Source organism: Mauremys reevesii, linkage group 20 (assembly GCF_016161935.1).
Source record: "Mauremys reevesii isolate NIE-2019 linkage group 20, ASM1616193v1, whole genome shotgun sequence".
Taxonomy (NCBI): domain Eukaryota; kingdom Metazoa; phylum Chordata; order Testudines; family Geoemydidae; genus Mauremys; species Mauremys reevesii.
The window spans coordinates 2,109,317-2,136,324 of NC_052642.1; the positions used below are offsets into that span (position 1 = coordinate 2,109,317).

The window sequence follows — 27,008 nt, forward strand, 5'->3', positions numbered from 1 at the left end:
CAATTTTTCAGTACTAGTATGGTTGTGACACTTTTGTACTTTTATGTCTGATTTTGTAAGCAAGTAGTTTTTAAGTGAGGTGAAACTTGGGGTACGCAAGACAAATCAGCCTCCTGAAAGAGATACAGTAGTCTGGAACAGTTGAGTACCATTGGTTTCGGACTTTTACATGGATCCAGTCCAACTGGCAGAGTTGATGGAAACATTTTTTCAATGAAAAAAACATTTTCACTTGGGTTGAAATTTTCTGTTTTTTTTCCCTACAAAAACAGAAATCTTTTTTTTTTATTTCAATTTTTGGTCACATATTTAAAAATTGAAACTTTTACTGAAAACAGTTTAGAAAACCTAAACATTTTCATGGGATTTTTTTTTGGGGGGGGGGCTTTTATGGTAGTTAATGATAATATTTGGATGGCATATTAAACCTCATGCCTCAGGTTTTAAACCAATTTCAAACAAAAAGAGATTAGGAGACCCAATGTGTGGGTCAGATTATCCCATATCTGATACTGAGTAGTTCTTCCAACATCCTCTGAAGCAGATAGCTCTAGCCACTGTCAGAGGAGGGGGACTGCTTTGTTCTCATCCGGTCTTGCAATTGCTAGGTTTGTGTGTGACCTTCAGCGAATCATTTGGGTCTCTGTAAAATGGGGTTGATATTTCCCTTCCACGGGGCTGTTATAAGGACAGAGTTTGTTAATGTTTGTGAAGTGCTCGGATACAACAGTGGGGGGCTATAGAGACCGAACAGAGCTAGGGCTCGCCACCAACACCTCTGCTGCAGTCTGGCGGGGCAGGGCTAGGTTTTCCCTTCCTACAGCATCACGTTGAGACGCGTTTGGTTGTTTCCCAGCCTGCAGGAGGCTGCGGGGAGGAAGCAGGGGCCGGAGTGAGGACGGGGGTCGAGCACCACCCGGCACATGGGAAAGTTGGCCCCTGTGGCTAGAGAACCCAGGGGAAAAATTAGCAGGTGCTTAACACGCACTGGCAGCCACGTCCCCCAGCGCCACCGCCTGCCCCACTGGGGCGCCTCCCCCGCAGGGCAGGACACGGGTGGGTGCAGGAGACCCCAGGGCCGCCCACGCCCGCAGCACCGGGCAGGGCAACTCCTGCACCCTCGGCCGGTACCTCTCTGGCTGGGGGTGGAGGGGCGCCAAGGAAACTACATGTCCCAGCATGCCTCACTTCACCGGTGGGCGGTACATGGGTGGGGCGGGCGCGTCTCAACGCTTCGTCTGTGTGATTGGTTGAGACTGGTGATGCGCCGAGCTTTGATTGGCTGCTGGGGAGCCGGGGTGGCCTGAGGCTCAGAAGAGCGGGCACGTGCTTGGGCCGGGAAGGGTTCTCGGAGCGCGATTGGCTGGCGCGAGCCGGGCGGGCTGAGCCAGCGCGAGATGGCGGGGCGCGGTCGCGGGTGGCCGCGGGAGCAGCTCAACGGGCTGCAGGCGCGGGCCGGGGGCGGCGCGGTGAGGCGGGGCCGGAGGGATCCGGAGTGACGCCGGTTCCCGGCCCCGAGCCCCAGGCCGGGCTGTGCGCGCTGGGCCCGGGCCAAGCCCGTTAATAACCGCGGCGCAGGTGTGGCAGCCTGGCGGGCTTGTCGGGGCCGCCCCGTGCTGGGGCAGAGCCCCCGGGGCGCCGCCAGCCCCAGGGAGGCGGGTGGCCGTGGGGGAGGGGGGGTAAGAGGGTCTTTAATGCTGCAGATTCAGCTCCGGGCATCGCACGCCCCGCGCGCCAGACGGTCACTAGCTGGGGGTTGCCATACATTTTAGGCAGCGAATAAAGTTTGTTGGTGTGAGAAATGCAAGAGCCTCCCGGCTGTGTAACCTCTGCGCCTGGTCTGGAGCATGCGATGGGCCTGGCGCAGTACAGCTTTGAGGCAGGATTGTGCCTATCCTGCAGTATTTCAGCGCAGCGCTTCTGAGCAGAAACCCTCTAATTACAGCTGCGACATCTTCATTTAATAACGTAGACGTGCCTTGTTAAAACCTGACGGCTAAGTGGCCTCGTTCTTTTTCCACCGTTCGCAGTCTCCTTACCAGCGGCTGGGCCAACGCATGCAGGATGTTACTGGTGACAGAGGGGTGTTAAAGGAGGTTATCCGTGCCGGCGCAGGAGAAGTTGTGCCCCAGGATGCTTCTGTGTTAGGTAAAACCGCTCTCATTGTTGGAGGCCTTTTGCTGGGCTTATCTACCAAAGAGCATGTCTGGGTGTTTTTTTGTTTTTATACTAAGTGAATGTTTCTGCCCACATCCACTTTACAATTTTGACTTTTGCTTAGTGGCTGGTATTCTAGGCCAGTGGTTTTCAGCCTGTGGTGTACAGACCCCAGGTCTGCAGGCTGTGCCTAAGATTCCCAAAGGGGTCTGCACCTCCATTTGAAATTTTTTAGGGCTCCACAAATGGAAAAAAGGTTGAAAACCACTGTTGTAGACCACTGGTTCTCAGCCATTTGTAATTGTTACTGTCCTGTCGCAATCCAGTAAATAGGCTGGTGGGGGGTGTTGGATCCTGCCCCAAGGGGAAGCCCTGGGGGTGGGTTCCAGAGCCCACCCCACATTCATCCTCCAGTGGTGGCTCCTGCAGCTCTGGTCTCACGGGACTCCCTGCTTTGGACGTTGCAACCTCCAGGGTTGCAGTGCCACTCAGGCGTGGCCCTGGCTGGCTAGGCCGCGTTTGTGAGAGTGGTGTTGCAACCTGGTACATGGGGTTGTAGCGCCACTCAAACTTGTCCCGGCTAGTCTCCTATTATGATGGATCAAACCGGAGTGGCACTGCAACCCCAGAGTTCGCAATGCCCAGGGCGGGGAGCTGAGCAGCTCCAGGAGACCAAAGCCGCAAGAGTTGCCACATGACTCTTTGAAATGTTCTGGTGATCCAAGTTTGGGTTGCAGCCCATGGGGTTGAGAAATCTTGTCTTAGCCCTCGGTGACTGTGCTGCTCTGCCGCACATGTGAATAAATGGAGGTAGTTGGTGATGCATCAGGTTTGTTCTAGGATTCTCTAGGCCCCTTCGTATCTCTGAACACTTACAATATACCAATCTGAATTCAGTTTTATCGCAGACTCCCAGGAGATGCCAAAGATGTTACAAGAAAGAGCTTTAACTGTAATTTGCTATTGAGAGCAATATGCCCTGCCATATGTGCTTGATTTTTATTTAAGAATGTCTTGTTCAGGATTGCTGGTTTAGGCTGTTCTTAAGCTGCTTACTTCAAAAAAAAAATCAGTCTCAGTAAAATATGGATTGTATTGCTTAAGGAAATCTGTAAAAGGAGTCTCACCTCTTTTGTGAAAGCTGTAGGTTTCAATTGGGTTCATGTTCAGTCAGATGATCCCAGCCCTATAATGAGATCTGCACAAGTTGGTCTCACTTTCATTGCAGGATCTGTACTTTTGGTGACTATTTGTGGCTGTCCAGAAGTACACCACTTGTGAACATGAGGTGACTGCTCTTTATAACGTACATTGTGGAAGAGTTTAGGCTCAAATTTGACTGAAAGCTGAAATGTTTATTGGCTGCAGAGTATCTTCTAGTGTTGCAGTGGCTTGTAGAGCTTTTCTTTCTTGGCATCGTAAACACACTAACATACCTTTATAGTGTCTTTGTTTGCTGTCCCAGAAGCTGGCAATCAGAGGGAGTTACAAGTTAACAAATTCTGTTCCAAGTGCTGTCATCAAAATGCGGTGTACAGTAGATGAAATGAAGAGAGGTTGATTTTTAAGAACGCAGGAAGCATTTCACCAGTAGATTGAGCCTAGGTCAGTATTGGCTGAAAGCTGATTCAGTTTGATGGTGGTTTGCCTTTTGTGACATGACTCATAGATTGAAAACCAGAGGGGGCCATCCTGATCATCAGGTCTGACCTTGTGCACATCGCAGGCCACAGAACCTCACCCACCCGCCCAGGACACCGCGGTGCAAGGATGTTTCGTGCCCTAGGCGAAACTTCCACCTTGCGCCATCCCCGAGCCCCTGCCCTGAGGTGCCTCCCCACCCCCGCGGCAGCTCCCCCTCTCCGCCCTGAAGTGCCCTCCCCTCCGTAGCAGCTCCCCCCCTCTGCCCTGAGGTGCCCCCCACGGCAGCTCCCCATCCCCCACCCTCTGCCCTGAGGCACTCCCCCCTGACCCCTGCTCTGCGCATGAGCACTCCGAGCACGCTGTCGCTGCTTCACTTCTCCCACCTCCCAGGCTTGCGGCGCCAGTCAGCTTAGGCTGCCAAAGAAAATGGTGCCCCCCAAATCCTAGTGTCCTAGGCGACCGCCTAGGTCGCCTAAATGGTTGCACCGGCCCTGCACCCGCCCCTGTAATAGACCCCTAAACTCTGTCTGAGTCACTGAAGTCCTCAAATCATGACTAAAGACTTCAGGTTACAGAGAACCCACCATTTGCACTAGTTTAAACCTGCAAGTGAGCTGTACCCCAGGCTGCAGAGGAAGGCAAAATCCTCCCTGGGTCTCTGCCAATCTGACCCATGGGAAAATTCCTTCCAGACCCCAAATATGGCGATCAGTTAGACCCTGAGCATGTGGGCGAGATCCACCAGCCAGACACCTGGGAAAGATTCTCTGGAGTAACTCAGATCCCAACCCATCTAGTGTCCCATCACCGGACATTGGAGATATTTGCTACTAGCAGTCACTGATCAGCTGTGTGCCATTGTAGGCAGTCCCATCAGACCATCCACTCCGTACGTTTATTAAACCAAGGGCATGTCTTCACGGCAGCGCTTTAATGTGGCTGTGTAGTCATGGCGCTCCCAGCGCTATAAAAACCCCACCTCCACGAGTGAAGTAGCTACCAGTGCTGGTGCAGGACTCTTTTTTTGAGTTTCAGATCACCTGGTTAAGGCAGGGTAGGCTCTTGACATGCTTTCTATTTTTCCTATGCAGTGGGATAGTTTGCTCTTGTGTCCTTAACATCTCTTTGAAAAACTGCCAACTCTCTCCAACTGCTTTTCTCCTTAGACTTGCTTCCCATGGGATCTTACCTATGAACTTCCTGAGCTTGCTAGTCAGCCTTCTTGAAATCCATTATTTTCTGCTGTTTTCCCTTCTACTGTTCCTTAGAATCATGAACTCTATCATTTCATAATTACTTTCACTTAAGCTGCCTTCCACTTTCAAATTCTCAACCAGTTCCCCCACATTTGTCAAAGTCAAATCTAGAACAGCCTCTCCCCTAGTAGCTTTCTCCGCCTTCCTAAATAAAAAATTGACTCCAGTGCATTCCAATAATCTGTGCACTGCTGCATTTTTTCCCAGCAGATGTCTGAGTAGTTGAAGTCCCCGATCAGCACCAAGTCCTGTGCTTTGTTCTTGCGTCCCCACTGGTGCTGTGCTTAACTCCTCTCTCTCCCTGGTATTTATCTCTCTGATGTATTTATAGAGAGCGATCACATCTTTCCTCAGCCTTAGTTTGGATAGGCTAAACAAGCCAAGCTCTTTGAGTCTCCTCTTGTAAGGTAGGTTTTCCATTCCTCTGGTCATCCCAGTAGCCCTTCTCTGCACTTGTTCCAGTTTGAGTTCGTGTCTCTTAAACATGGGAGACCAGACATGAGATTGGCTTTAGTCCTATGCCAATTGTGGTGATGGTCTTTGTGGTATGTATTAGCGTTCCCAGCAGACAATCTCAGCAGAGCTCTGAGTAAGGGGCCCACCCCTGAGAGTTGGTTCCTTTGTGTCAGCTGTTGCTGTATGTGCTGTATCTATTCTGCCAATAGACCAAGGATTTTTGTTTCTAGAGCTTTCCATCTGCCCATCTTTTCCCAGTACTAAATTCACACACACATTTGCTAGATAGAAAATGACAAACTGGTAGACAGAGTTGTGTTGTAAAAAGTTGTAGGCAGTGTTGAGTAACATTGACGCTGCACTGATTTGATGGCAGGGAGATCCTGGAGTGAGTAGTCTGTGCTCCCTCTGCTGTTTGGCAGCCCATGGAAAAGCAGAACAAAAGAGCTACACCGAGTGTGAGTGGTTAGCAGTTGTATCACCGAAGAAGTGACAGTTTTCTTGAATATTTTGTAACTGAAGTTTTCTAACATCTCCTGCCCTTCTCTCTTTGTATTGGAACTCTTGCAGTGAAATATTCTGGGTACCTGGAATACATGGATAAGCCCTTTGACACAAACTGGTACAGGAGGAATCCTCGGCTGATGAAACTTGGAGAAGGTAAATCCAGACAGAAGAACTAGTACTGAAGGTACAAGGTTGTAAGGACCCTGCCCCTTCTACAGCGCTCTGGCTCTGGCTGTGTTAATACCTTAAAGCCTGGTATAGGTTGTGTGCTTTCATAATGTCATATGTTCTAAGGGTTGGGATTACAAGCTACCACTGCGCCTTTGCCTCCTGCTTCCAGGGATGACCCAGAGCTGTTTTCCCCTCCTGGCTATGGATCCAGAAGGGACAGTGTAAACTACCTGCGAGTTGTAGAATTTGGCTGTATTTTGTGGCTCAAAGTGGATACTTTGATTTCTTAACACATGAGCCTTGCAGCTTATGCAATATTTTAAACACCCCTTACATTCCAAAGCTGGAGGCAGAGAACATAAGAACGGCCATATTGAGTCAGACCCAAGGTCCATCTATCCCAATATCCTGTCTGTTGACAGCAGCCAATGCCAGGTGCCCCAGAGCTTTCGGGAATGAACAGAACAGGTGATCATCAAGTGATCCATCCCCTGTCGCCCATTCCCAATTTCTGGCAAACAAAGGCTGGGAACACCATTCTTGCCCATCCTGGCTAATAGCCATTGATGGACCGATCCTCCATGAACTTATCTAGTTCTTTTTTGAACCCTGTTAGAATCTTTTCCTTCACAACATCCTCTGGCAAGGGGTTCCACAGGCTGACTCTGTGTTGTGTGAAGAAATACTTCCTTTTGTTTGTGTTAAACCTGCTGCCTGTTAATTTCATTTGGTGACCCCTAGTTCTTGTATTGTGAGAAGGAGTAAATAACACTTCCTTATTTACTTTCTCCATTCCAGTCATGATTTTATAGACCTCTATCATATCCTCCCTTAGTTGTCTCTTTTCCAAGCTGAAAAGTCTCAGTCTTATTAATTGCTCCTCATATGGAAGCCATTCCCAAACCCCTAATAATTTTTGTTGACCTTTTCTGCACCTTTTCCAATTCCAATATATCTTTTTTTGAGATGAGGTGACCACATCTGTATGTAGTATTCAAGATGTGGGCGTACCACTGATTTATATAGAGAAAATGCGATTTTTCTGTCTTATCTACCCCTTTCTTAATGATTCCCAACATTCTGTTAGCTTTTTTTGACAGCTGCTGCACATTGAGTGGATGTTTTCAGAGAACTATCCACAATGACTCCAAGATCTCTCTTGAGTGGTAACAGCTAATTTAGATGCCATCATTTTATATGTATAGTTGGGATTATGTTTTCTGATGTGCATTACTTTGCATTTATCACCATTGAGACTGAATACCGGCATCTGCCAGGCTACCGGAATACGGGTGGTTCATTTTTGTGATCCATGGTGCATGCTGTGCTGCTGGATGTGTATAAAATTGCCATTGCTGGTTAAGAATTGGCAGTCATAAATGCTGAAAATTGGAAAAGCTAAAGGTTGCAAACCAGGTTTTAAGAGACATTGGTCCTTCAGGTTAAGGTTTTTGAGGCCCACTTCTTAAAAGTTCCACTTCTTGTTTTGCCAGAGATTACACTTCAGGGCATGGAGGTTGGCCTGCTGACCATGAAGAAGGGAGAGTTGGCAAGATTTCTCTTCACACCAAGTTATGCCTATGGGGCATTGGGCTGTCCTCCTTTGATTCCCCCTAATGCCACAGTCTTGTTTGAGATGGAGCTTCTGGACTTTCTAGACTCGGCCGAGTGTGACAGATTCTTTGATTTGACTCCTGTGAGTTAGTTACACAAGTAGCTTTGAGCCATAAACACCGAATTTTAAGTCTTTGTTCTTTACTGTCTTCCCTGTTACGTATGCCGGTTGCTGCAGTATTAGGATATTGTCAGATACTCTTGTTCAAAATAGCTTCCAGCTAATAGCACCTGTAGTACATTTGTGTGAAGGGGCTCGATGTCCTTGTTCATGCCTCTACCTACATACTTGTAAAAGGCCAGCACAGTTATGCTGCCACCACGCTGTCCACATCTCACTCCTTGCAGTGCCCCATGTTCCAGGCCGTGTAGCTTGCAAAGAAAATAAAGCAGCAGAGATGCTTAATGTGACTTAAAAAATGCTGTTCCAGCCCAGTGAAGTCAGTGGGGCTACATCTGTTTACAACTAGTTGAAGGTTTGGCCCTAAAATCTTCCAGATTTTCCCTCACAGTTGAAACTTCCCTCCTTCCCAGCCTGTGTCAAGAACATTTCAAAGTGTAAATTAAAGAAAAGAGATTCTTGGGAGAAGCATTAAAACAAACCGAAGCTGTAGTTCTTAAAAGTGCTTTGCATGTTCTCAAATAAACGTTTGGCTGTTCGTACCATAACTCAGAGTGTAACCCCGGGGAGAAGCCAGTCAGCGTGGGATTTCGTTGTTTCTAGTGAGTCCTACAAGAACCTTGGAGTGTAGCTCCCTCTAGTGAAACTGAATTTAAGTAGAACAGCTCAAGGATGTAACTCGCAGCCCACGTAGGAAATTCTTATCAATGTTTGTTAGGTTGGGGAGGATATTTTCTTTGCTCCTGAGCTGACCTTTACAAGGATGGCTTCCACTCCTAAAGATAGGCCTTTGTCGCTACAGTCCTCCTGTGTCCTTTGTGCAGCCGTTCCTATACCAACTCTGTATGTGTTAGACTTTGGAATGTTACTCCCTTGTCTGACCACTTGGAAGTGCAATAGGTACTTGTCTCAGCATTCCTATTTTGTGTCTACTAATCAGCTGAATTTTGGCTTCTGTACACAGGAGCAGCAGGATACGTTCCCACTACAGAAGATGTTGAAAGTGGCAAACACAGAGAAGGAGTTTGGCAATTACCTCTTCCGCCAGAAGCGCTTCATGGATGCCAGAGAGAGATACAAGCGGGTAATAAAACCAGGATGACAGGGTTATGCAGTCTGTAGAAGATAGTAAGTGACAACTAAGCATTAGCTGGAAGAGCACAGTGGAAAACAGTTTAGAGAACAATTACCCTCTAGCATAATACACCTGGGAAACACAATTAAGCTACAGTTTTAAATTCTGTTAGAAGTTGATAATTTAAGGACCGTATTAAGCAGCTGTCTTTGTATGCTCTGCCAAGGTGTGTGCTGAGCAGCAATGAAAGGAAATACAGGTTGGTACTAGTATGTGAACCTGCTTCCCCCACATTTACACCTTGCTGGTCCCAGTTAGTGCAGGCAAGGAAATGTACAGAGGGGTTGGTGTACTTGGAATACATCTCAAGTTCTAGAAATGGCTTTGAACATATTTCCTTCAATTGCTGGAACTCTTCCAGCAGAGCTTTCAGCAGAAAGAGGAGAGCCTGTCCCTAGAGCATGGCCTTGGGCAATGAGGGAGCGCTGAGATAAAATTTTCAGAAGTGACTTAGGCACTCAGATTTATTAAAAGTCTAATCCCTCTAAATCACTGAAATGCTTTTGAAAATTTTACTCTTAGTCTCTCAACAAGGAAATGTTACCCCATCACCTGTTGCTGGGAGGCTTTATCTTTTTGTTTCTAATGCCACAAGATGCACTCCACACTCCTAGTCTTTTTAGCTAGGACATGAGTGTTTGTGTCTTACAGAAATTTTGTTCCTGTTTTGAGGATACCTTCTCTACCGCCACTTTTGCCTGTGCGGGGATGTACTTAAGTGAAATTTCTGTGGATGGTTTCCTCCTCCACCCACACTTCTAAAATTTGTGAGATTTTTCCTTTCTGCAGTGTATATATCAGAAAAAACAGGAATTCCAAATAAACACTGCACAACCTGTGTAGCATTCACAGTGCGCTAGGCACTTCAAAATCAAAAACAGAAACAAGGTCCCTGGTCTAATCTCAGTCAGCAAGGAGCGGAAGAGGTGTGCTGTGCCACAACTGCCAATGACTGAGCTGACTGGTCATGTTTAGGATGCAGCCTACAAATGCCAGTCTATTTTTTTGCTTTTTATCTGAAACATGTTTCAAAGGTGGTTAAGTTGATGTCTCTCTCTAGATCAGTGGTCAGATAAAGTCCTCAGTTTTCCACAAACATATGCACCATGCATTATTTCTGTGTGGTTGTTTTTTTTAACCCCATCTGCCCAGGCCTCCTTGATCCTGTGTCGCAGGCCTTCTGGTGGGGATGAGCAGTGCCAGATTGATGCTGCCAAACTGCTGGTGTTTCTGAATCTGTCATTTACTTACCTGAAGCTGGAGCGTCCTGTCCGAGCTCTGACATATGGAGAAAAGGCACTGGAGATTGACGAGAGAAATGCCAAAGCATTATTCAGGTGTGGCCAGGTGAGCAAAATTAGATTCCTCTGTTGGGTTAAAAACAACAAGGAGTCTGGTGGTACCTTAAAGAGTAACAGATTTATTTGGGCATGAGCTTTTGTGGGTAAAAAACCCACTTCGGATGCATGGAGTGTGTGTGGGTTAAGAGGTTGCATCAAGCTAAACCCCAGCCTTGCTAGTTTGTGGAGAAGACATGCCACAGAATAAAATGAGCCACTCAGAAAATCTGTTAAATACTGGGCTAGGCTTTCAGATGTGCGGTGTGCCCGCAGCTACCATAATAGTTGGTGGGAGTTATGCTGAATGCTCATGTCTAAAAACCTGGCCCTTTGCAAATACATTGCAGAGCTCTGTTTTTTCATGGATCCAAGCAGTTGTTTAGGAATTGCTTATTTCCAAAACTTGAAACGTATATTCCCATAAAGTAATCCTGAAGAGCTACTGTGAGTAGATATTTATTCTCTAATTCTTGTCCTTCTTTCAATGACAGGCTTGTCTCTCTCTGACAGAATATGGAAAAGCTCGGGATTTCCTTGTCAGAGCTCAAAAAGAACAGCCCTTTAACCATGATATTAACAATGAGCTGAAAAAGCTGGCCAGGTGAGAGAACTCCTTTTAGCTATTGTGAGAGGTGGGGGAGAGAATGCTTAGGTGGACAAAAAAATACACACTTGAGTACCTTCCACAAGATAAAGAACTGTCTAGAAATTCTCTCTAGAATGTGTTAAAAGAAAGAGCCAGCAGACTAGCTTTTGTAAAGATTAAATCAGCAAATGGTTGAGCTCTGGAAACACAAGTCTTTTTTTAAAAAAAAAAAGGGAGGGTGGTGGTTAGTTTGATTAATTTGCAGATGTAGTACTTCAGAGTGACTCGTGAGTAGATGACAGAGATCCACTGTTTCCATACAATTGCTCTGGGGGGATATCTCTATTGCAGCTGCTATACACTTCACTCGAGTGGGTAGGGCAGGCTGTTGATGACAGGCTAGACTGGGAGCGCTGAAATATCTTGACATCAGTAAAATATTGTACGTTAGAGTTCACTGCGATAAGATCCTGTTTCCTTTAAGATGTGTTGCTTGACTTCCCCTGCTTTTCCACTATTGAGGATGATACTTACCACTTACAGCACTGTCAGAATCTCCCCACAAATTAGTGTTTTTGCAAAGTGAATTTCATGCTGCCTTGGTGATGATAAATCAACAGTCTTGGAGAAATGAACTTATTCTGGGGGCAAACAGAGTTTAACACGAGCAGTTGCAGCACAGTCTCCCCTACCAGTGTGCTTGGTCACGTTTTCATGGGACTGACTCTAGTGTCCCCATCTTACTCTGTTCTTGTCATCTTGGAAAAATACCAACAAAGGAGCTATTAGTGCCAGTTATGTTGCAGACACCTTTGGGAACTATGCAGTGAGGGCCTCAGAGCTCAGGAAGGTCACCAGCCCACCTTAGATAGGCATCAGAACAGCTGTTGGGTGGAACTGACCAGTTTCATTCTGGTAAACGCCAGGCCACGCCTGTAACGGAAGAGGTGAAAGCTTCCCTCTCCGCTGTCCTGCCTGTGTCAGGACATTCCACTCCTCAGCTGTCTGGCATGACAACGTCTTGCCTTGGTTGAAGTGCTTGCAGTGTGGGTATTGCCTGGCCCTTTTGCAATCCTCTAGTTCTTTGCCCTGCCCGTGAATTAGACTAGAGAAAATACAGAGCAAAGGAAGTGAAGTGGACCTGGTGGTATGAGAGACGAGGAGCGTTATTTCCGTGCCCTTAGCGAGAAGGCAGAAGAAAAGGGATGGAAAATGATGCCCCCGATTGAGGCACGTGCTTGTCGGTTCCTTTCTCCATTTGTGGAAAGTTGCATTGCCAGTGTGGGTGAAAGGCTCTGTCTCAGCCCTCTGTTTTGTGCTGTTCATCTGTTTGTAAGTTGTAATCAAGTTGTAAGTAGAAGCCTGCTTTACAGAGGGCAGTGGATGCTGATGAGATATTATGAAATATGATGTTCAGCATCGTAATCTGTCAGTTACATATTTAAATCCCAAGGCACTAAGTGCATTACAAACACAGCTAAACAAGCAGTCATTATAAAATGATTCTGGATGACTAGGTAGGTAGCCTATTGGATCCAGTCTTGCAGCTTGTGGACTGACCTGCACTGTACTAAGATGCCCAAGAAGTAATTGATTCTGGGTAGCTTCACGCAAGATCTTATGTACAGTTTAGACCATCTAAGTTTTTTGTCAAGACTCTTGATAGATAGAAATAGGGTCTCATTTTGACCAATACAAGGTGTGTGTAGCTCTCTTGACTTTTATGGGCTAATCCTAATCTTTTTCTTAGGTGTGAGCTGAGCAAAATAAAACCCATCAGATTTAAAATATTTCTAAACCACAGACAACTAACAAGGTCCAGGTTGAATTCAGGTTTGTCGTCTTCTCCCCCTTTTGTCTTTGGGTGCTGCAGCATGTGCAGCTTAAAGCATACACCCTGGAACTTGAACACAATGGAGGAGCTGGCTAAGGGAACGTCAGCTTGGAGTTTCTGCTTCTGTGGGTTGGTGTCAGAAGTTAAAATTAGCGTTATCGTTGGTTTTTTGGTTGTGTGTTTTTTTGTTTTTTTTTTGCACTTTAAAAAAAAAAATTTTAGATTAGTAATGTAAAAGAGAAGAAAACACTGTTTTCAGGCTGAACTGTGAGGTAACTGGCTAAATCTGTTCAGCTTTGTTAAGCTTTGTCACACCTTTAGGGCTCCTTGATGTGATCTGGGAAAAACTACAAAAGATGGAGTATAAGTGATCTCTCTCCTGCCATTCATCTCCACCCTCTGACAAACAGAGGCGAGGGACACCATTCCTTACCTATCCTGGCTAATAGCCATTAATGGACTTAACCTCCATGAATTTATCCAGTTCTCTTTTAAGGCTAGGACTATAACAGGGTTTCACAACCTCCTCAGGCAAGGAGTTCCACAGGTTGACTGTGCGCTGTGTGAAGAACGTCCTTTTATTTGTTTTAAACCTGCTGCCCATTAATTTCATTCGGTGACCCCAAGTTCTTATATTATGGGAACAAGTAAATAACTTTTCCTTATTCACTTTCTCCACATCACTCATGATTTTATGAATCCAAAACGATCCATACCAGCTGAAGGAGACTTTGTGTATTTAGAATCCTAGAATGTCAGGGTTGGAAGAGACCTCGGGAGGTATCTACTCCAATGCCCTGCTCAAAGCAGGACCAGTCCCAAACTAAATCATCCATCATTTGGTGGAGCTCTGTTCTCCAGCACTTCTTAAAATAATACCTAGCTCTCAAAAGGCTTTCTACTTGCCTATGTAAGTTCTTTTTGAAAAACAGAGTATATTGATTAGTAATAATACCCAGCTCTTACATAGTTCTTTTAATCAATAGAGCTCATTCAATAACTGGATTTCATTGTTTAACTGAGTATTGAAAAACCACAGCTAAAACCATAATACAGCTGTGTGTCAGAAGTCAAATTGTGATGGAAAATCCAAGCTTGTTCTCAGTGGGGCTAATGTAGGCAAGATCCCACCAAAGCATGATTTTTTTTCATAGAATCATAGAACTTAAGATCAGAAGGGACCATTATGATAATCTAGTCTGACCTCCCGCAAGATGCAAGCCACAAAAGCTGACCCACCCACTCCTGAAATAATTCTCTCCCTTGACTCAGCTGTTGAAATCCCCAAATCCTGATTTAAAGACTTCAAGTAGCAGTTAATCCTTCAGCAAGCGACCCCTGCCCCATGCTGCGGAGGAAGGCGAAAAACCTCCAGGGCCACTGCCAATCTACCCTGGAGGAAAATTCCTTCCCGACCCCAAATATGGCGATCAGCTGAACCCCGAGCATGCGGGCAAGACTCTCCAGCCAGACACTCAGGAAAAAGACTTTCAATATCCCAACATTGACCCTCGGTACTAATTACCAGTGGTGGCACGTTATTGACCTATTGACTAAATCAGGTTATCCTATCAAACCATTCCCTCCATAAACTTATCAAGCTTAATCTTAAAGCCAGAGAGGTCCTTCGCCCCCACTGTTTCCCTCGGTAGGCTGTTCCAGAATTTCACTCACCTGATGGTTAGAATCCTTCGTCTAATTTCAAGCCTAAACTTCCCGACTGCCAATTTATATCCATTTGTTCTCGTGTCCACATTAGTACTGAGGTTTTTTTGGGAGGTTACAGAGCCATTAGAAATGCTGCCAAACGCATTTGGTGCTTATGAGCTCAGCTTTTGTTAGCTGTGGTAGGTTCCCCATTTTGTTGGGTTGTGATGGCTTTCGCGATGTGAACAAGTGTCATCTAGGCTGACTTTTGCTTTCACGTGGACTCTACTTGGATCTCCAAAGATGAAAATGTTTGAACCTGCTACGCCACCTAGATGTATCCTCCCTGTTTTACCTATGTTTCCAAAACTGACAGAATAAGGTGGTTTCTTATGGTGAGATTTGTGTCTGGAGCATATTGGTGTATTTGACTTGGTGGTAGTTATGGCTCAAAAAAGACTTGGTCTTGGACACCTCCAGCTCTGCAACATAATTGTGTTTGTATAGGATCAAAAATGATGTTTTTAGTACAGTCGAAAAGGTAACAAGTCTGTCTGTGTTGAGCCATTTACACCTGTGATCTTGTCCTGGTATAGCCCTGTTCAGAGCAGTTCTTCCCTCAGTATCGGTGTCTATATTGGTTTAGCTGTAGAAATAGCCATCCCGTAACAATGTGCCCGATTTTGTAGCTGTTACAGGGACTACATGGATAAGGAGAAGGAAATGTGCTGCCGAATGTTTGCTCCTCTCAGCTTTTCTCCTGTGGAACCAGAAATAAAGGTAACAAATAGTCAAGAGGAGCATGTGGGTGGAAACGGGTTTGTTTCTTTTCAGATCTTCATGTCATGCCTGGGCTTGTATTCACTGGCAACCACAAAACTGCTGAACATAATCTCTCTCCTCTGCCTGAAAGCTGCAGAGGAAGAACCTAACACAGGAGTGTTTGTAGTGGAGTGTGGCAGTAAGATACTGTCCAGCACTAACTTCTGGACCTGTGAAATGTTGTCTACACTTTGTATTGTGACCATATTTCCCTGTGCTGAATACAGGACACCTGGTAAAATTACTCGTATTCAAGCGAGTTCAACAGTCATCAGTCAGAACTAGGCTGTACAAACGTTGAAATTAACATCAAGTTGACTGAGCCCCTGTTAAAAAGAAATATTGTCTAGTTGGATTCTTTTTATTTCCCTTCTTCTCTTTAGGGCTTTAGGGTTCACATAAGGAGGGGTGACACATATACCCCTCTCCCCCCCCAGGGAAAGGTCACACAGACACTCCTGTACACCCCTCTCACACGGGGGCTGACCGACCGACCCAGCCCTCCCTGCCTGACTGGCCCCGACAGACCCACCTCTCCTGGTACCTGGTGCTGCATCTTCCCGAGGCAACACATGAGGTAGGGTGGGGGGAGGTGCAGGGTCACATTCCCCCCACCCCAAGATTTCTGCTAGGGTTCACACCAGAATGTGGCCAGCAGCAGCCTTTCAGCGCTGTGCAGGAGGGACGGGAGCTGCTTCCAGCCACAGGGGAGGACGGGGGAAGGGATGACATGGCCTGTGTCTTTGCAGAGCTCATCTCTTTTCCTCCTCCCATGTGGCTGGAAGCAGCTTGTCCCTTCCTGCCCGCACAGTGTCAAGGCAGCTAACACCTCCAGGCTGCTTCTGGCCACTGACATAACCCTGGCTGCAGCGCGGGCAGAAAGGGACAAGCCGACTGCAGAGGCTTCAGTGAACCGGGCCAGAGAGGTGGCTCAGTAGGGGAGGGTGCCTAGGGGGCGGAGCAGCTCCACGCTCCCTGGGGGCAGGATCCAGAGTGGGGGAGGAGGGCAAAGAGGGTGCTAAGCCCATGCCCTGGGGGCTGCTGTAGAGCCTGCAGCTTCAGGGCATGAACAGGCTGGAAATCGCTCCCTCCCCCCCCAGAGCCAGTCCAAAGCTTAGCTGAGAAGCTGCCCCATGCCAGTGCTGGGTGGGGCTTTGGTACATGCAGGGCTCGGCTCCTCCCGGCTAATGCCCCAGGCCAGAGGGTATTGGGCTTTCCTGGGGCGCCAGCCCAGCCAGGCTGCTGGTGAGCTGAGCACTCCAACCAGGGGCTGGTTCTCCGCACAACGCTGGGAGTGGGACGTGCCCCGCCGGGGGAGATATGGAGGAGAAGGGGGCAAAGCAGGGAGGGGACAGCAAGAGTGGGAGCACACAAAGGGCTGATGGGTGGGCAGCAGAGGCGACACGTAACCGGCCACCTGGGGCCTGTCCACACTCACCAGCCAGGGCCAGCTGGAGATGAGACGAGGGGTGGGGCCCTGCTGGTGAGAGCCGGCATGCAGCGGGGGCTGTGCTAATGGACCAGCCAGGGGAGTGGCCGGCCCCGCATGCTCCATCTTCGTCCCGCCCCCAGCCTTTCACACCCACCTTGGACCCCCCTCCCCACGCCGCACTGGCAGGCGGGCGGGCATCTGACTAGCAGGGATCCGGCCAGCAGGACCCGCCAGTCCTGATGGGGGTGGGAGACAGAAAAGATGGGGCAATTTGCTCGTGTTGTGTATTTAAAGACAAAGTGGGGATGCCTTCAGGAGGGCTGATCAGGTGGGCAGTCTCTAGCAGCAGGTCAGGAAATCCCGAAACTGGCAACAAGAATACCTTCAGCGACTCACTCTTCCCCTTACAATCCCCCCACCCCCACTTCCTGCCTGGTCACCACAGCAGCGCAAGTGCCAGAGAGAGCTGCGTGTGGCCTGCCTTAAGAGCAAATCGCTTCAGAGGGTCAGTCTTCATGGCATTGGGACGGTGGCCATATGGCTTACCACAGTGGCTGAGGATGCAGGAGTATGTTGGCAGGGACGTGGCTTCAGAATACTGGGATTGGCTCTCCCTAGGCCGTGGGGCATTAATGATATGTGCTTTCAGAATCCTGAGATTGGGCTTTTGCGGCGTAGGTGAGAAATTCTGCTCTTTGAGTTGGACATGTATCCCAATTGCAATATTTGAACTGGCGCTAAGAACTTGGAACAGGGCTTTTTTGATACCAGTAAATCTTTCCTGTGAGCAAATCCATAAACTTCTTCCAGTCACAGGTGCTTCTGCGCTAAGGCCACGGAAAGATTGGCCTGCAGGAAGTAAAGGGGTATATCAGTCAAATGACTATATGAACGTCATAAAAGCAGAAACCTTCATATATGGTCTGATCTTGGCTGAGATACCCTGACCTGCATATCTCCAAAACGTGGCTGGAGAACTCTGCCAGCCCTATGCTCTCAGCTCAGATATACTGCAAGGCTGGTAAATAAGGCATGTCTCTAGGTTTGCATCTGAGGCCATGCAGGAGAGCCACACTCTTAAATCAAAATCCTTCTGAGTGTACATGCTGGAGAATCATTCCCAAATGGCAACACTCTCGATGGGCACATCTCCTAACTACCAACTCCCACCTGGAATTGAAGGAGCTTAAGTCAAACTCGAGAGTGGAGTCCACTGCACTCAGAATAACCAGCTCCACCTTTATAAAGCTGGGTGAATCAGCTGGCCAATAATCTCAGCTTCCCAGGAGCAGTCATGCCTTACGTCCACACTAGTCACGTCTGACAGTTACACACTGCATCTCGTCTGCAGTGAGTAGAGATGTAGCAGTCGCCTTCTTATCCTAATCCATAATCAACTCCAGGTTTAATTTAGAAACTTCTCCAGCCCCACTCCCAATCCTGTCTATTAGCAGCTAAACAAATAAACCTGTCAACAAAGCCTGATTGACCTCATAGGCTTCCAAAACTGCACAGCAGGGAGGTCATCCCCCCTCAGGATCAATGGCCCTGTTCCATTTCACTGCCTGCACAGGTCACCGTGGTTCTGTGATCAATTCTGCTGAGGCTGAAGTGTCAGTATGAAGACTCTCTATGCAGGTAGTGAATGCTACAGATCTCCTTCTCTGCTAGAGCCCAACCAAAGGAACCGTTCTGATTTATATGCCTAATAAACCCAGACTGCCTACTGATAAGCACAGGAGCTCTCCTCTTTTGCTGACAGAATCTGATAACCATTGGGTCGTGAGAGAAACATATTGGAGCAGAAAACAGCATTCCACCGTCTGCTTTGAGAACTGAGCTTTATTCCACATGTGGGACTGACAAGTCCATGCCACTGCTATGGTGGTTAGGGGGCATCTCAGGCCCAGCAAGGGAAAATATGTTGATAAAAAACCTGGCATGCTTCTATAATATTTAAGCAATGAAGTGTGGTCTGGCATTTTGTGTCTGCACTGGCGTTATTCCCATTGTAATCATCCTAAATCTTCTCAACCCCTTACTAAGCACACAGAAAAAGGAAAACAGTTAAATGCTTTAAAACTTAAAGAATTAAGGCATTTATTTTAACTGTTTTCTGTGTGCACTTTCGCTGTACAGAATCTCTGTCGGGGGGCGGGGGGAGTCACTGCTTGATGGTCTCTCTAAATGATTTGATCTGTTCTTTTTTTGGAGGTGGAAGAAAGTTATTTTAAATGTTGCTGTTGAAGTCCAATCCTGTTTCTGTTGAGACAAACACAGGGAGAAAGAAAGGTTAACAAAAGATACATTATCTGTCTCCTGTCTCTGCGTATTTTCACTTACAACCTAGCTGCTGGAGAGAAACAGGCCCAATACATGCTGCTGTTAGCTATTCTGAGATCTGGCAAACAACCAACATTGCGCTGTTGGAGGTACTGCTTTCTGGTGGAGTTGTCTTGGCCAGTTAAGCCAGGCTCTTGTTAGACAGGGCAAAAAGAGAGACATCCTTTTCCTTTCTCACCTATAGGGAGGGTTTAACAGCAGAACCTTAGGTTCACATTTCAGATGTTTGGGATCTTGCCAAACAGGTGGGGATGTCATCTGGTTCCCTCCCTGGCTTGCTTTGCTCAGGGCACTGGGAGCCCACTGGTTCCCTGGTGGATCCCAGGAGATGGAAGGGGCAGCAGCAGCCATGGTTTGGTGACACTTCCTCCTTCCTGTCCTGTTGCCTCCCAGGGTCTTTCCCTGATCTCCAGATAGACAGTGCCCAGAAAGGGGAGGCAGCCTCTTCCCATTGTGATTAACCAATCAAAGTGTTTTGATTTCAACCTAACCACCTCCTCCCGTTTAGAGAATCTTTCCGACTGTCCTCCTGTCGACCTGTGACTGAACCTGAAGCTCGTCCTTTAACGTTAACAATCCAGTTTGTACCAGCCTTGGTCTCTAGCTGTGGCTTGTTTTTATAAACAGATTTATATCACTGGCTAAGTTGCGTTTGTTACCTTGAATAGCATAGAGTACAGACCCCTGCAAACCACCCACCCGCAGTTTGGCTGTGTGCCCCTGCTAGCTGGTGAAAGCTGTTAGGGAGCACGTCTGCCTAGTGCTGAGAGATCATCCCTGTCTAGCACTTGCCTTGAGACATGCTATAGTCTGACTCTCTAAGTGCTTTATGCCAACAAGCTTCATTATGAGGCGCAGTGGCGAAGCCGCTTCAGTAGCATATGACTCTTGCTGATCCCCTCAATCCCTCCCTTCCCACTCAGGGTTCAAGCCAGCTCCTGGCACACACAGTGCTGCGGGTAGCAAAGGACGAGCTCAGAGCAACCCACAGATAAAATACGTGCCAGTACTTCAAGTACTGTAGTTACTGATCCCCACCTTTGTGCCTTGGACGCTGAGGTTGGAACCTTTTGGAAAGTGGTGGCTGGGGCAATCCCCCTTTAGTTCAGCACCTGCAGTCCTGTTCTCACGGAGCAATGACAGGTTAACCAAGGGCCAGCCAGCCTCCATAAAACAGAGTAGTAGTTATTTAGAACAAAAAACATTACAAAACCAGTTCTTAACAACAGTAAAGAGCTCGGCTTCTGTGAGAGTGATCTCTCCCCTTATGCTAGGGTGGACACTTCATACAATTTTCAGTTCCTTGTTTACCAGGATCTCTTTAACCTGGTCAAACCAGTCTGTGCCACTTTCCACAAGTTGCAAGGCTTCTCCAGCCTGGGGATTTGTGTTAATTACCCTGCAGTGATTTTAGTTTCCCACAGGAAAGTCCTGTAAATCCCCAGTCGAGCTAGAATACAATACTTCGGCCATGCAGGTACGTGTAACATTTATAAAGTTGATGCTATAGTCCTTGGATATTCCATGCATCCGTAATATGTCACAAGTGTTATCCAAAGTAAGCCAGGGTGGCAGAATGGGGCCATGAGTATTGAGGTCTACCATATAATTTTAAATATGTCTGGCTGGCTTTCAGGGCCTTTCTGCCTGACGCAAAGGGGAGAGTGATCCAGGTTCTACTATGTGTTGCATCAGTTTGCTCATTCTAATGGCCACTGTTAGAAAACAACTTCCATCTGTTGGTGCATCCATCACTATGTCTTCCGTGTTGGTGGTGTTGATCTGGGCAGGAAGAATGTCTTGGTGGATTGATTCCAAGTGAGGTTTGCTGTGTGAAAACACCGTATTTAAGAATTCTGTATTCTGTATGCCTTTGTGGAGAGAGAGAGAACTCAAAGATCTATTTGCAGTGGGGTGTCAACACTCCTTTTACACAGTGGAGAGGAAAAGGTGTTTTTTGTTTTTGTTTTTTCCGGACAGGTGGCTTTTTACTGGACTGTAGCAAGAAGGGCTCTTCTGTGCACTTCAGCACTTTGGGAAGTAAAGTATCCAGGAAGATAAAACACCGTGTCCAGCATTTTGGAGGGCTCCCCACAGGGCAGGTTAAGACAGGTACTGGGAGCCCACCTAGCCTTGGCAAAAGCACCAGTAGTTCAACTCCCCACACTTCCCCATCATCTCTCAGAGAAACAGGGTCAGATCTTCCATCTGGACACACAGGGTGGTTGTCTGGACCATGGAACCCTAGCAGACTGTGTCTCATTGTTCTTTGTAACTTTTTCCTAACAACAATAATATTGCTGTACTTCCAAGCATCCACGAGACAAACATATGTAGCAAAGTGTGTGGTCTGAAAAGATTGCTCATCTGTCTCTGCTATCCTAGACTATTTATTATCTTCTTATTAAAGTCTGGTTTGGCTTTAAGCGCAGTCAAAGGTCATCTGGCAGCCGGGCTAACTTATGCCTGTTTTTCAGCCAGTAGATTCACCTGTGGGGTGAACAGCCACCTTCTTGGGATTTCTTCTTGTTTCCCACACTGCTGGACAGGGAGGGAGAGGAGCAGCTGCTGAATTGCTGTTTGATGTGGAGACCTACAGGGTTCAATCCTGTCATGATTATTTAGTGTCTACATACAGTCACTGGTGGTACATTATGAGATGATGCAGACTACACTTCCAGCAGCCCAGACAGCAGTGACCCCGGTTCTCTTGGTGCATTGAAGAAACCGGAGTATTGGTGAACTCTGGGAAAGGCTGAACTGATGCCAGTTGGAAGAGGAAAGCATCTTGTGGGAGCTGATTGATAAATGCCACCATCTAACCCTTAATCATGGCATGTGGCCATCAGTAATCAGGACAATGTCAGGTCTTGGGGTTGTTGTAGGCTAATTGCTGATCTGGACACCCAGCTAACAACAGTCACAGGAAATACTGCCTTCATTTGCTGCTAGTGAGATTCCATTTGCTCCTTATGAGTAACTGACTTAGCGTGATCCATGCCTTCAGCACCTCCAGCCTGCCCTACTGTTACTTGCTTTACCAGAGACCGAGGGAGAAGCTGCACCTGGTGTATCGTGTGGTGGCTCGTCTCCTCAGTAGGACGAGTCAGAGCGTTGTCTTAGTTCCCCGTTCCATGCAGTAGCCACTTACACAGCTCTTGGAAGCCGGGCTGTTAAACATACAGCCCACGGGCCAGATCCAGCCTGCTGACCCTGCCTAGCCCACAGGCCCCTCCTTGCACTTCAGAGGAATCCAGCCTGCAGCTGCCTGTCTGCTGAGGGGCACCAGGAGACACAGAACTCTTTGCACAGCGCTTCATCTCCCCACAATTTCAGCTCAGGGCAAAAGCTGCATCTCCCTGCTGCTCCTCACTTCCAGCTGCTGCTGAGCGTCACCAGGACCAAGGAAGCAGCTCCGCTCCGTCCCGTTGCCTCCACCTCCAGGGAACAGAGGGGAGGGAAGGGGCAGGAGAAAAAAGTGAAGAGAGTGAATCCTCAAAGAAACACTGGGATTCTCCTTCCCCTATCCTCCTCCCGACCCCACCCCAAAGCTGGGACAAAAGCAGTTAGGGGAGAATTCACTTGGGGTGAATGCCCAAAGGGGGGAAAGGGAAAAATCCCCAAAATCCCAAAATGATGATTTGGTGGGGTGAGGAACTGATTCTAGAGGGAAATAAATAGGAGGAAAGTTCATGGGCAGAGCGGGATTTCATCAGTGCATTTATTTTGGATTTACTTACAATTTATCTTTACTTGAAGAGGCTTATTCTGCACTCAGGCAAGTCTGCCAAACTTGCCTCTTGCTTGTGAATGTTTTTACTCCTGGACTGTAACCAAAATGGCCGTCCTGCCCTCGCTGCAGAATGAGTTTGACGCTGCTGCTTTAAAGCAGTAGGTCCACGCCTCTCCTTTTTTTGGAACCACCATGGCAACTGTGCGATGCTGTGATTGGCCATTCATAAATTTTAGAGAAAAGGAGGCAGTCTTTTCAACCACAGGCCCATTGGCCTACAGCTCCCTTCCCCAAAGAGTTCAAATCTTGTTCATAAGTCCTGTGGCAGAACACTCCTCTTTGCTGAAGTATATTCCAAAGAATTGAAGCTGGCTAGAACTTGGTAGCATTCTCGTTGGCAGAAGTAAATGGCTAAATCAAGAATCTGATGGAGGTCAGTCATTTCTGGACAGATTTCACTATCGCTAATCCATGTATACATCAGCGATACCAGATATCTAAACCCATCTGTCTGTCTTTGGATACCAGGCAGTGAAAAACTGTTACCGTGGAAGGGACCCTCCACCTCCAACATTCCCAGAATCTACAAAACTTCATAGTCCATGTCCTGGGTCCTAACGACGGTTGGTAAGAAAATAGAATTAGCTTTTGGCAGCTTTAGTGTGCACGCTTAAGTGGTCAGTCCAACTGTTCTGTTGCACTTTGGGCCCATTCCTGTTTGTCCTTACACGTTTGCCTCCTATAACATGTTAGTGCCACAATAGAAAATCGTGAAGGGATGTTAACACACTGGTACTTATAGCAGTGCGTTCAGCTCCTGTAACGTATACCAAGAACCGCATTCTTACGGCAAGTGGTGGTCAGCCTTGGCTCTGGTTCCCCCGAGTGACTGCAGCCTAGGTGTTGGAGGAGGAGTATGAAGCTGGGGGAAAAATTATTTTTGCTGTTGTGATCGAGCTATTAATGGGTAATTTCCTGAGTAATAGAATGGCGAGGAGAACTGTGTTCCTTCCTCAACTGGCTCTGCCCTAGAAGCAGCAGTAGGGGAAGGTTACCTTTCCACTTGGCTGTAAGCTTACGTGCTCCTTTTTAAAATAGTTCTTCCTGACTCTGGGTTGGAAAAATGAAAGGTCCCTGTTTCAGTGGGGTTTGTTAATTAGGTGCACCGTTAATGTGTCAGGGAAAGAGCAGCTCTAAAACAGCATTCTGAAAAGATCAGTAGAGGCTGAAGAGTGACGTAAACCTTTAATTGAGAATGCCCAAGGGGAGAAATTACTACTAGTAGATTCATCGGTTCCGTGGCCAGGAGGGGCCAGTGTGATCATCTGGTCTGATCCCCTATATAGCACAGGCCAGAGAACTGCCCCATCATAATGCCTAGAGCAGAACTCTTAAAAACATCCAGACTTGATTTAAAAATGGTCAGTGATGGCATAATCCGCTACGACCCTTGGTAAGTTGTTCCAATGGCTAATTACTCTCACTGTTAATTTTACGCCTTATTTCCAGTCAGCGGTGAAAGTAAGCCGGTCTGGTACGGTGTACCGGCAAGAGCCAGTGCACCGTGCTGGACCGCACCAGCTTCCACGCTGCGGGCAGCCCAGAGTCCATTGAATCCCAGCTGCGGCTCTGGCGGCTGGGCTGGGGCCAGGATTTAAAGGGCTCGGGGCTCCCCTCAGGGGCAGGAGCTCTGGGCCCTTTAAATCCCTGCCCCAGCCCCGCAAAGCTCGGGATTCCCCCCGGCAGCCGGAGCCCAGGCCCTTTAATTTGATCCTGAGCCCCGGGGGGCTCCCAGCCACCTCTTCAGCTGGGAGCCCTGGTTGATTTAAAGGCCCTGGGTCTCCCATCACAGCTGGTGCCCCAGGGCCTTTAAATCTTGAGAGGCCACATCTCTTCCAGATGAGGCCACGCCCCCTCAGGACTCCGGCAGTACCAGTAAGTCCTGTAAGTTACTTTCACCCCTGTTTCCAGTCTGACTCTGTCAGTTAATGCGAAGAGCATTTTCCCCAAGGAGTGTTGACCAGTAGGTGCCAAGTCATTGGTAAGTGTATATTGAATCAGACTCGTGCAATAGGTTGCAGTGGCTGCTTTTCTTCTATTACAGCCACTGGAGCTCTTTGTCATTCATCGAGGCTTAAACTGTGAAAGTTATGAGAGCCCATAAATCCTCTAGTTCTTGTTCTGTGAAGTTCCTAGGACTTGTACCATCCCTTTGCCATTCTAGACTGCCTGCTAACCCCCTCCGCCCGACAGCTTTACACTGAACGCAGTCCATTGAGACGTTGGAACAGAATCTATTGTACATGCTGCTGCCAAGCTTCTTGAAGGGTATCAGCTCACTCTACCACGAGGCCACTTCAGCATGCCATGGCAGCAAACCAGAAAGCTTTGGTTAAATAAGTCCACAGAGAGATCAAACCAAAACTCTTGCAGCTGTAATTAGCTCAAACACTATCAAAAGGAAACTGTGGTTATCCAGAACTAATGCAGAAATTAGGTAAGATCTGCCTTAATTTGGGGTTGCAGTCTGAAGTTTATGTTAAGCCAATCTGTAATTGGGCCTGTCTCATCATTTTATCTCAGGTCTCCTGCCTGTGAACATTTGGAGTCAACTGATGCATTAAAAAGAAACCACAGTTACTCCTTACAACATAGTCTAATAAAATTACTCTCAAGCCTTTCCCATATAGCCAACTTTAATGAACTGCACACAGGTGAATTAAAGCCTTTTAGGTTACTAACGGTCAATTTTGTTATCACCAGTGAGAAACTGGACTAATCTCTAGCTAAATTCAGCACTCAAACCTACAGTTTTACCATTTTGTTAGATTTTTCTCTCAATCGGTCTGATTCACATGGAGAACCTCTGTGTGGATGTTCGCTGACAATAGTCATTTAACACTGACCAGTTACTGAAGTGCTTATTTGACTTTTTACCTCCATTTGTTTTTGTAACAACTCTGCATTGGTCCAGGACTGTTGCCTGATCCTTGCCTAGTGACAAGTCAAGCTAGACGTGATTTAAGCATACCCAGCCTCTCTGGAATACTCAGTACATGCTACTTGGCATCTCCAACTCCTCAGGGAAGTGTTTTGGAATATCGGTCTCTAACAGCAAGCCTGTTTACATGCTGTTGCCACAGATCAAGTCTGCAGATTGATCCACGTGCTTTTAGCTGCCACAAGCAGTGTCTTGCTCCAAATAGACTCTTTGTGGAGATTCTGGTTGGCATAAATCTCTCCTCTCTCTCCTTCCAGCCCCCCTCCCCCATCCAGACTTGTGTCCCAAGGTGTGAAGAATGCTTCAGAAGTGAGCATTTAAGTTTATTTAGCATGGCCAGAGTATTCAGTACCTGACTTCTGGACATAAAAAGATACAGGCTGAACCGTGTTGCAGCTGTAACCTGTGATGCAGGTAGCTCAGACCTCATCAACAGCTACTCATGGGCGCTGAAAATTCAGTACAGTCTCACCTCTAGAATTCTGATAGGAGCAGCAGCTGGGATCAGCCAAATTCTGGGCACCATCTTCAGTTCAGTTAGTCAACACCAAGACTCCTAGGCTCTTTAAATAGCGTTTTAAAATTCTTGTTCATCCCACATGCGTCTTGCAGCTCAGGCAAAGCGCAAATAAGTGTACGGAGTGGAAAATAAAAGCTGTAAAACTGATTTTGTGGGACTTGCTTCTTGAATTGCAAATGGTGGTGGGATTTGCCCGTCTCAAGGATTTTTTGAGGGTTGCAGGGAAAGCAGAGAAACTGAACATGTGTGCTCGTGTCTACCGCCTCTTCCCAGCACAACCTTGAATTCCACACTGGGAGACAGGGAGGAGACTGAACAAGATTTAAGAGAGCACGACTTGTTAAGTGGGGTGCCTGTTTTCCATAGTGGGTTAACTTCTGGCAAAGACAGACAGGGCCTGACTCTTTGCCCATTAAAAGTAGGTGCCTCCAATTGTTTGCCTTATCCCAGTTCAGGGCACGACTGTTGTACAATCAGAACTTCTTTTTCGAGTGATTGCTCATGTCTATTCCACAGTAGGTGTGCATGCTTGGCATGTGCACCGGTGCCGGAAGTTTTTCCCCTAGCAGTACCCGTAGGGGGGAGTGCCCCCTGCGACTCCTGGAGTGGTGGCTGCCTGGTGCGGTATAAGGGGAGCTGCACCCCCCCACCGTCACCTCCTTCTTGCTGCCAGTGGAGGTGCGTCGGAA

The 27,008-nt window shown here is 47.4% G+C and overlaps 1 protein-coding gene across 5 annotated transcripts in view; it reads left to right on the top strand.

Annotated features, from left to right (window-relative positions):
* The first annotated feature begins 1,314 nt into the window (after window positions 1–1,314).
* Window positions 1,315–27,008, top strand: part of FKBP6 (FKBP prolyl isomerase family member 6 (inactive)) — a 64,796-nt gene continuing 39,102 nt past the window's right edge. For 3 of the 5 annotated variants that reach the window (XM_039507338.1, XM_039507340.1, XM_039507341.1), the window contains exons 1-8: window positions 1,315–1,469; window positions 2,031–2,148; window positions 6,084–6,173; window positions 7,685–7,887; window positions 8,891–9,010; window positions 10,214–10,408; window positions 10,893–11,002; window positions 15,158–15,248. In XM_039507338.1, the coding sequence (XP_039363272.1) occupies window positions 1,398–1,469; window positions 2,031–2,148; window positions 6,084–6,173; window positions 7,685–7,887; window positions 8,891–9,010; window positions 10,214–10,408; window positions 10,893–11,002; window positions 15,158–15,248 (999 nt within the window). In that variant the 5' untranslated portion in view covers window positions 1,315–1,397. Of the gene's footprint in view, window positions 1,579–2,030; window positions 2,149–6,083; window positions 6,174–7,684; window positions 7,888–8,890; window positions 9,011–10,213; window positions 10,409–10,892; window positions 11,003–15,157; window positions 15,249–18,484; window positions 18,524–27,008 lie in introns of those variants that run through there. The other 2 variants (XM_039507342.1, XM_039507339.1) reach the window with 2 other exon arrangements.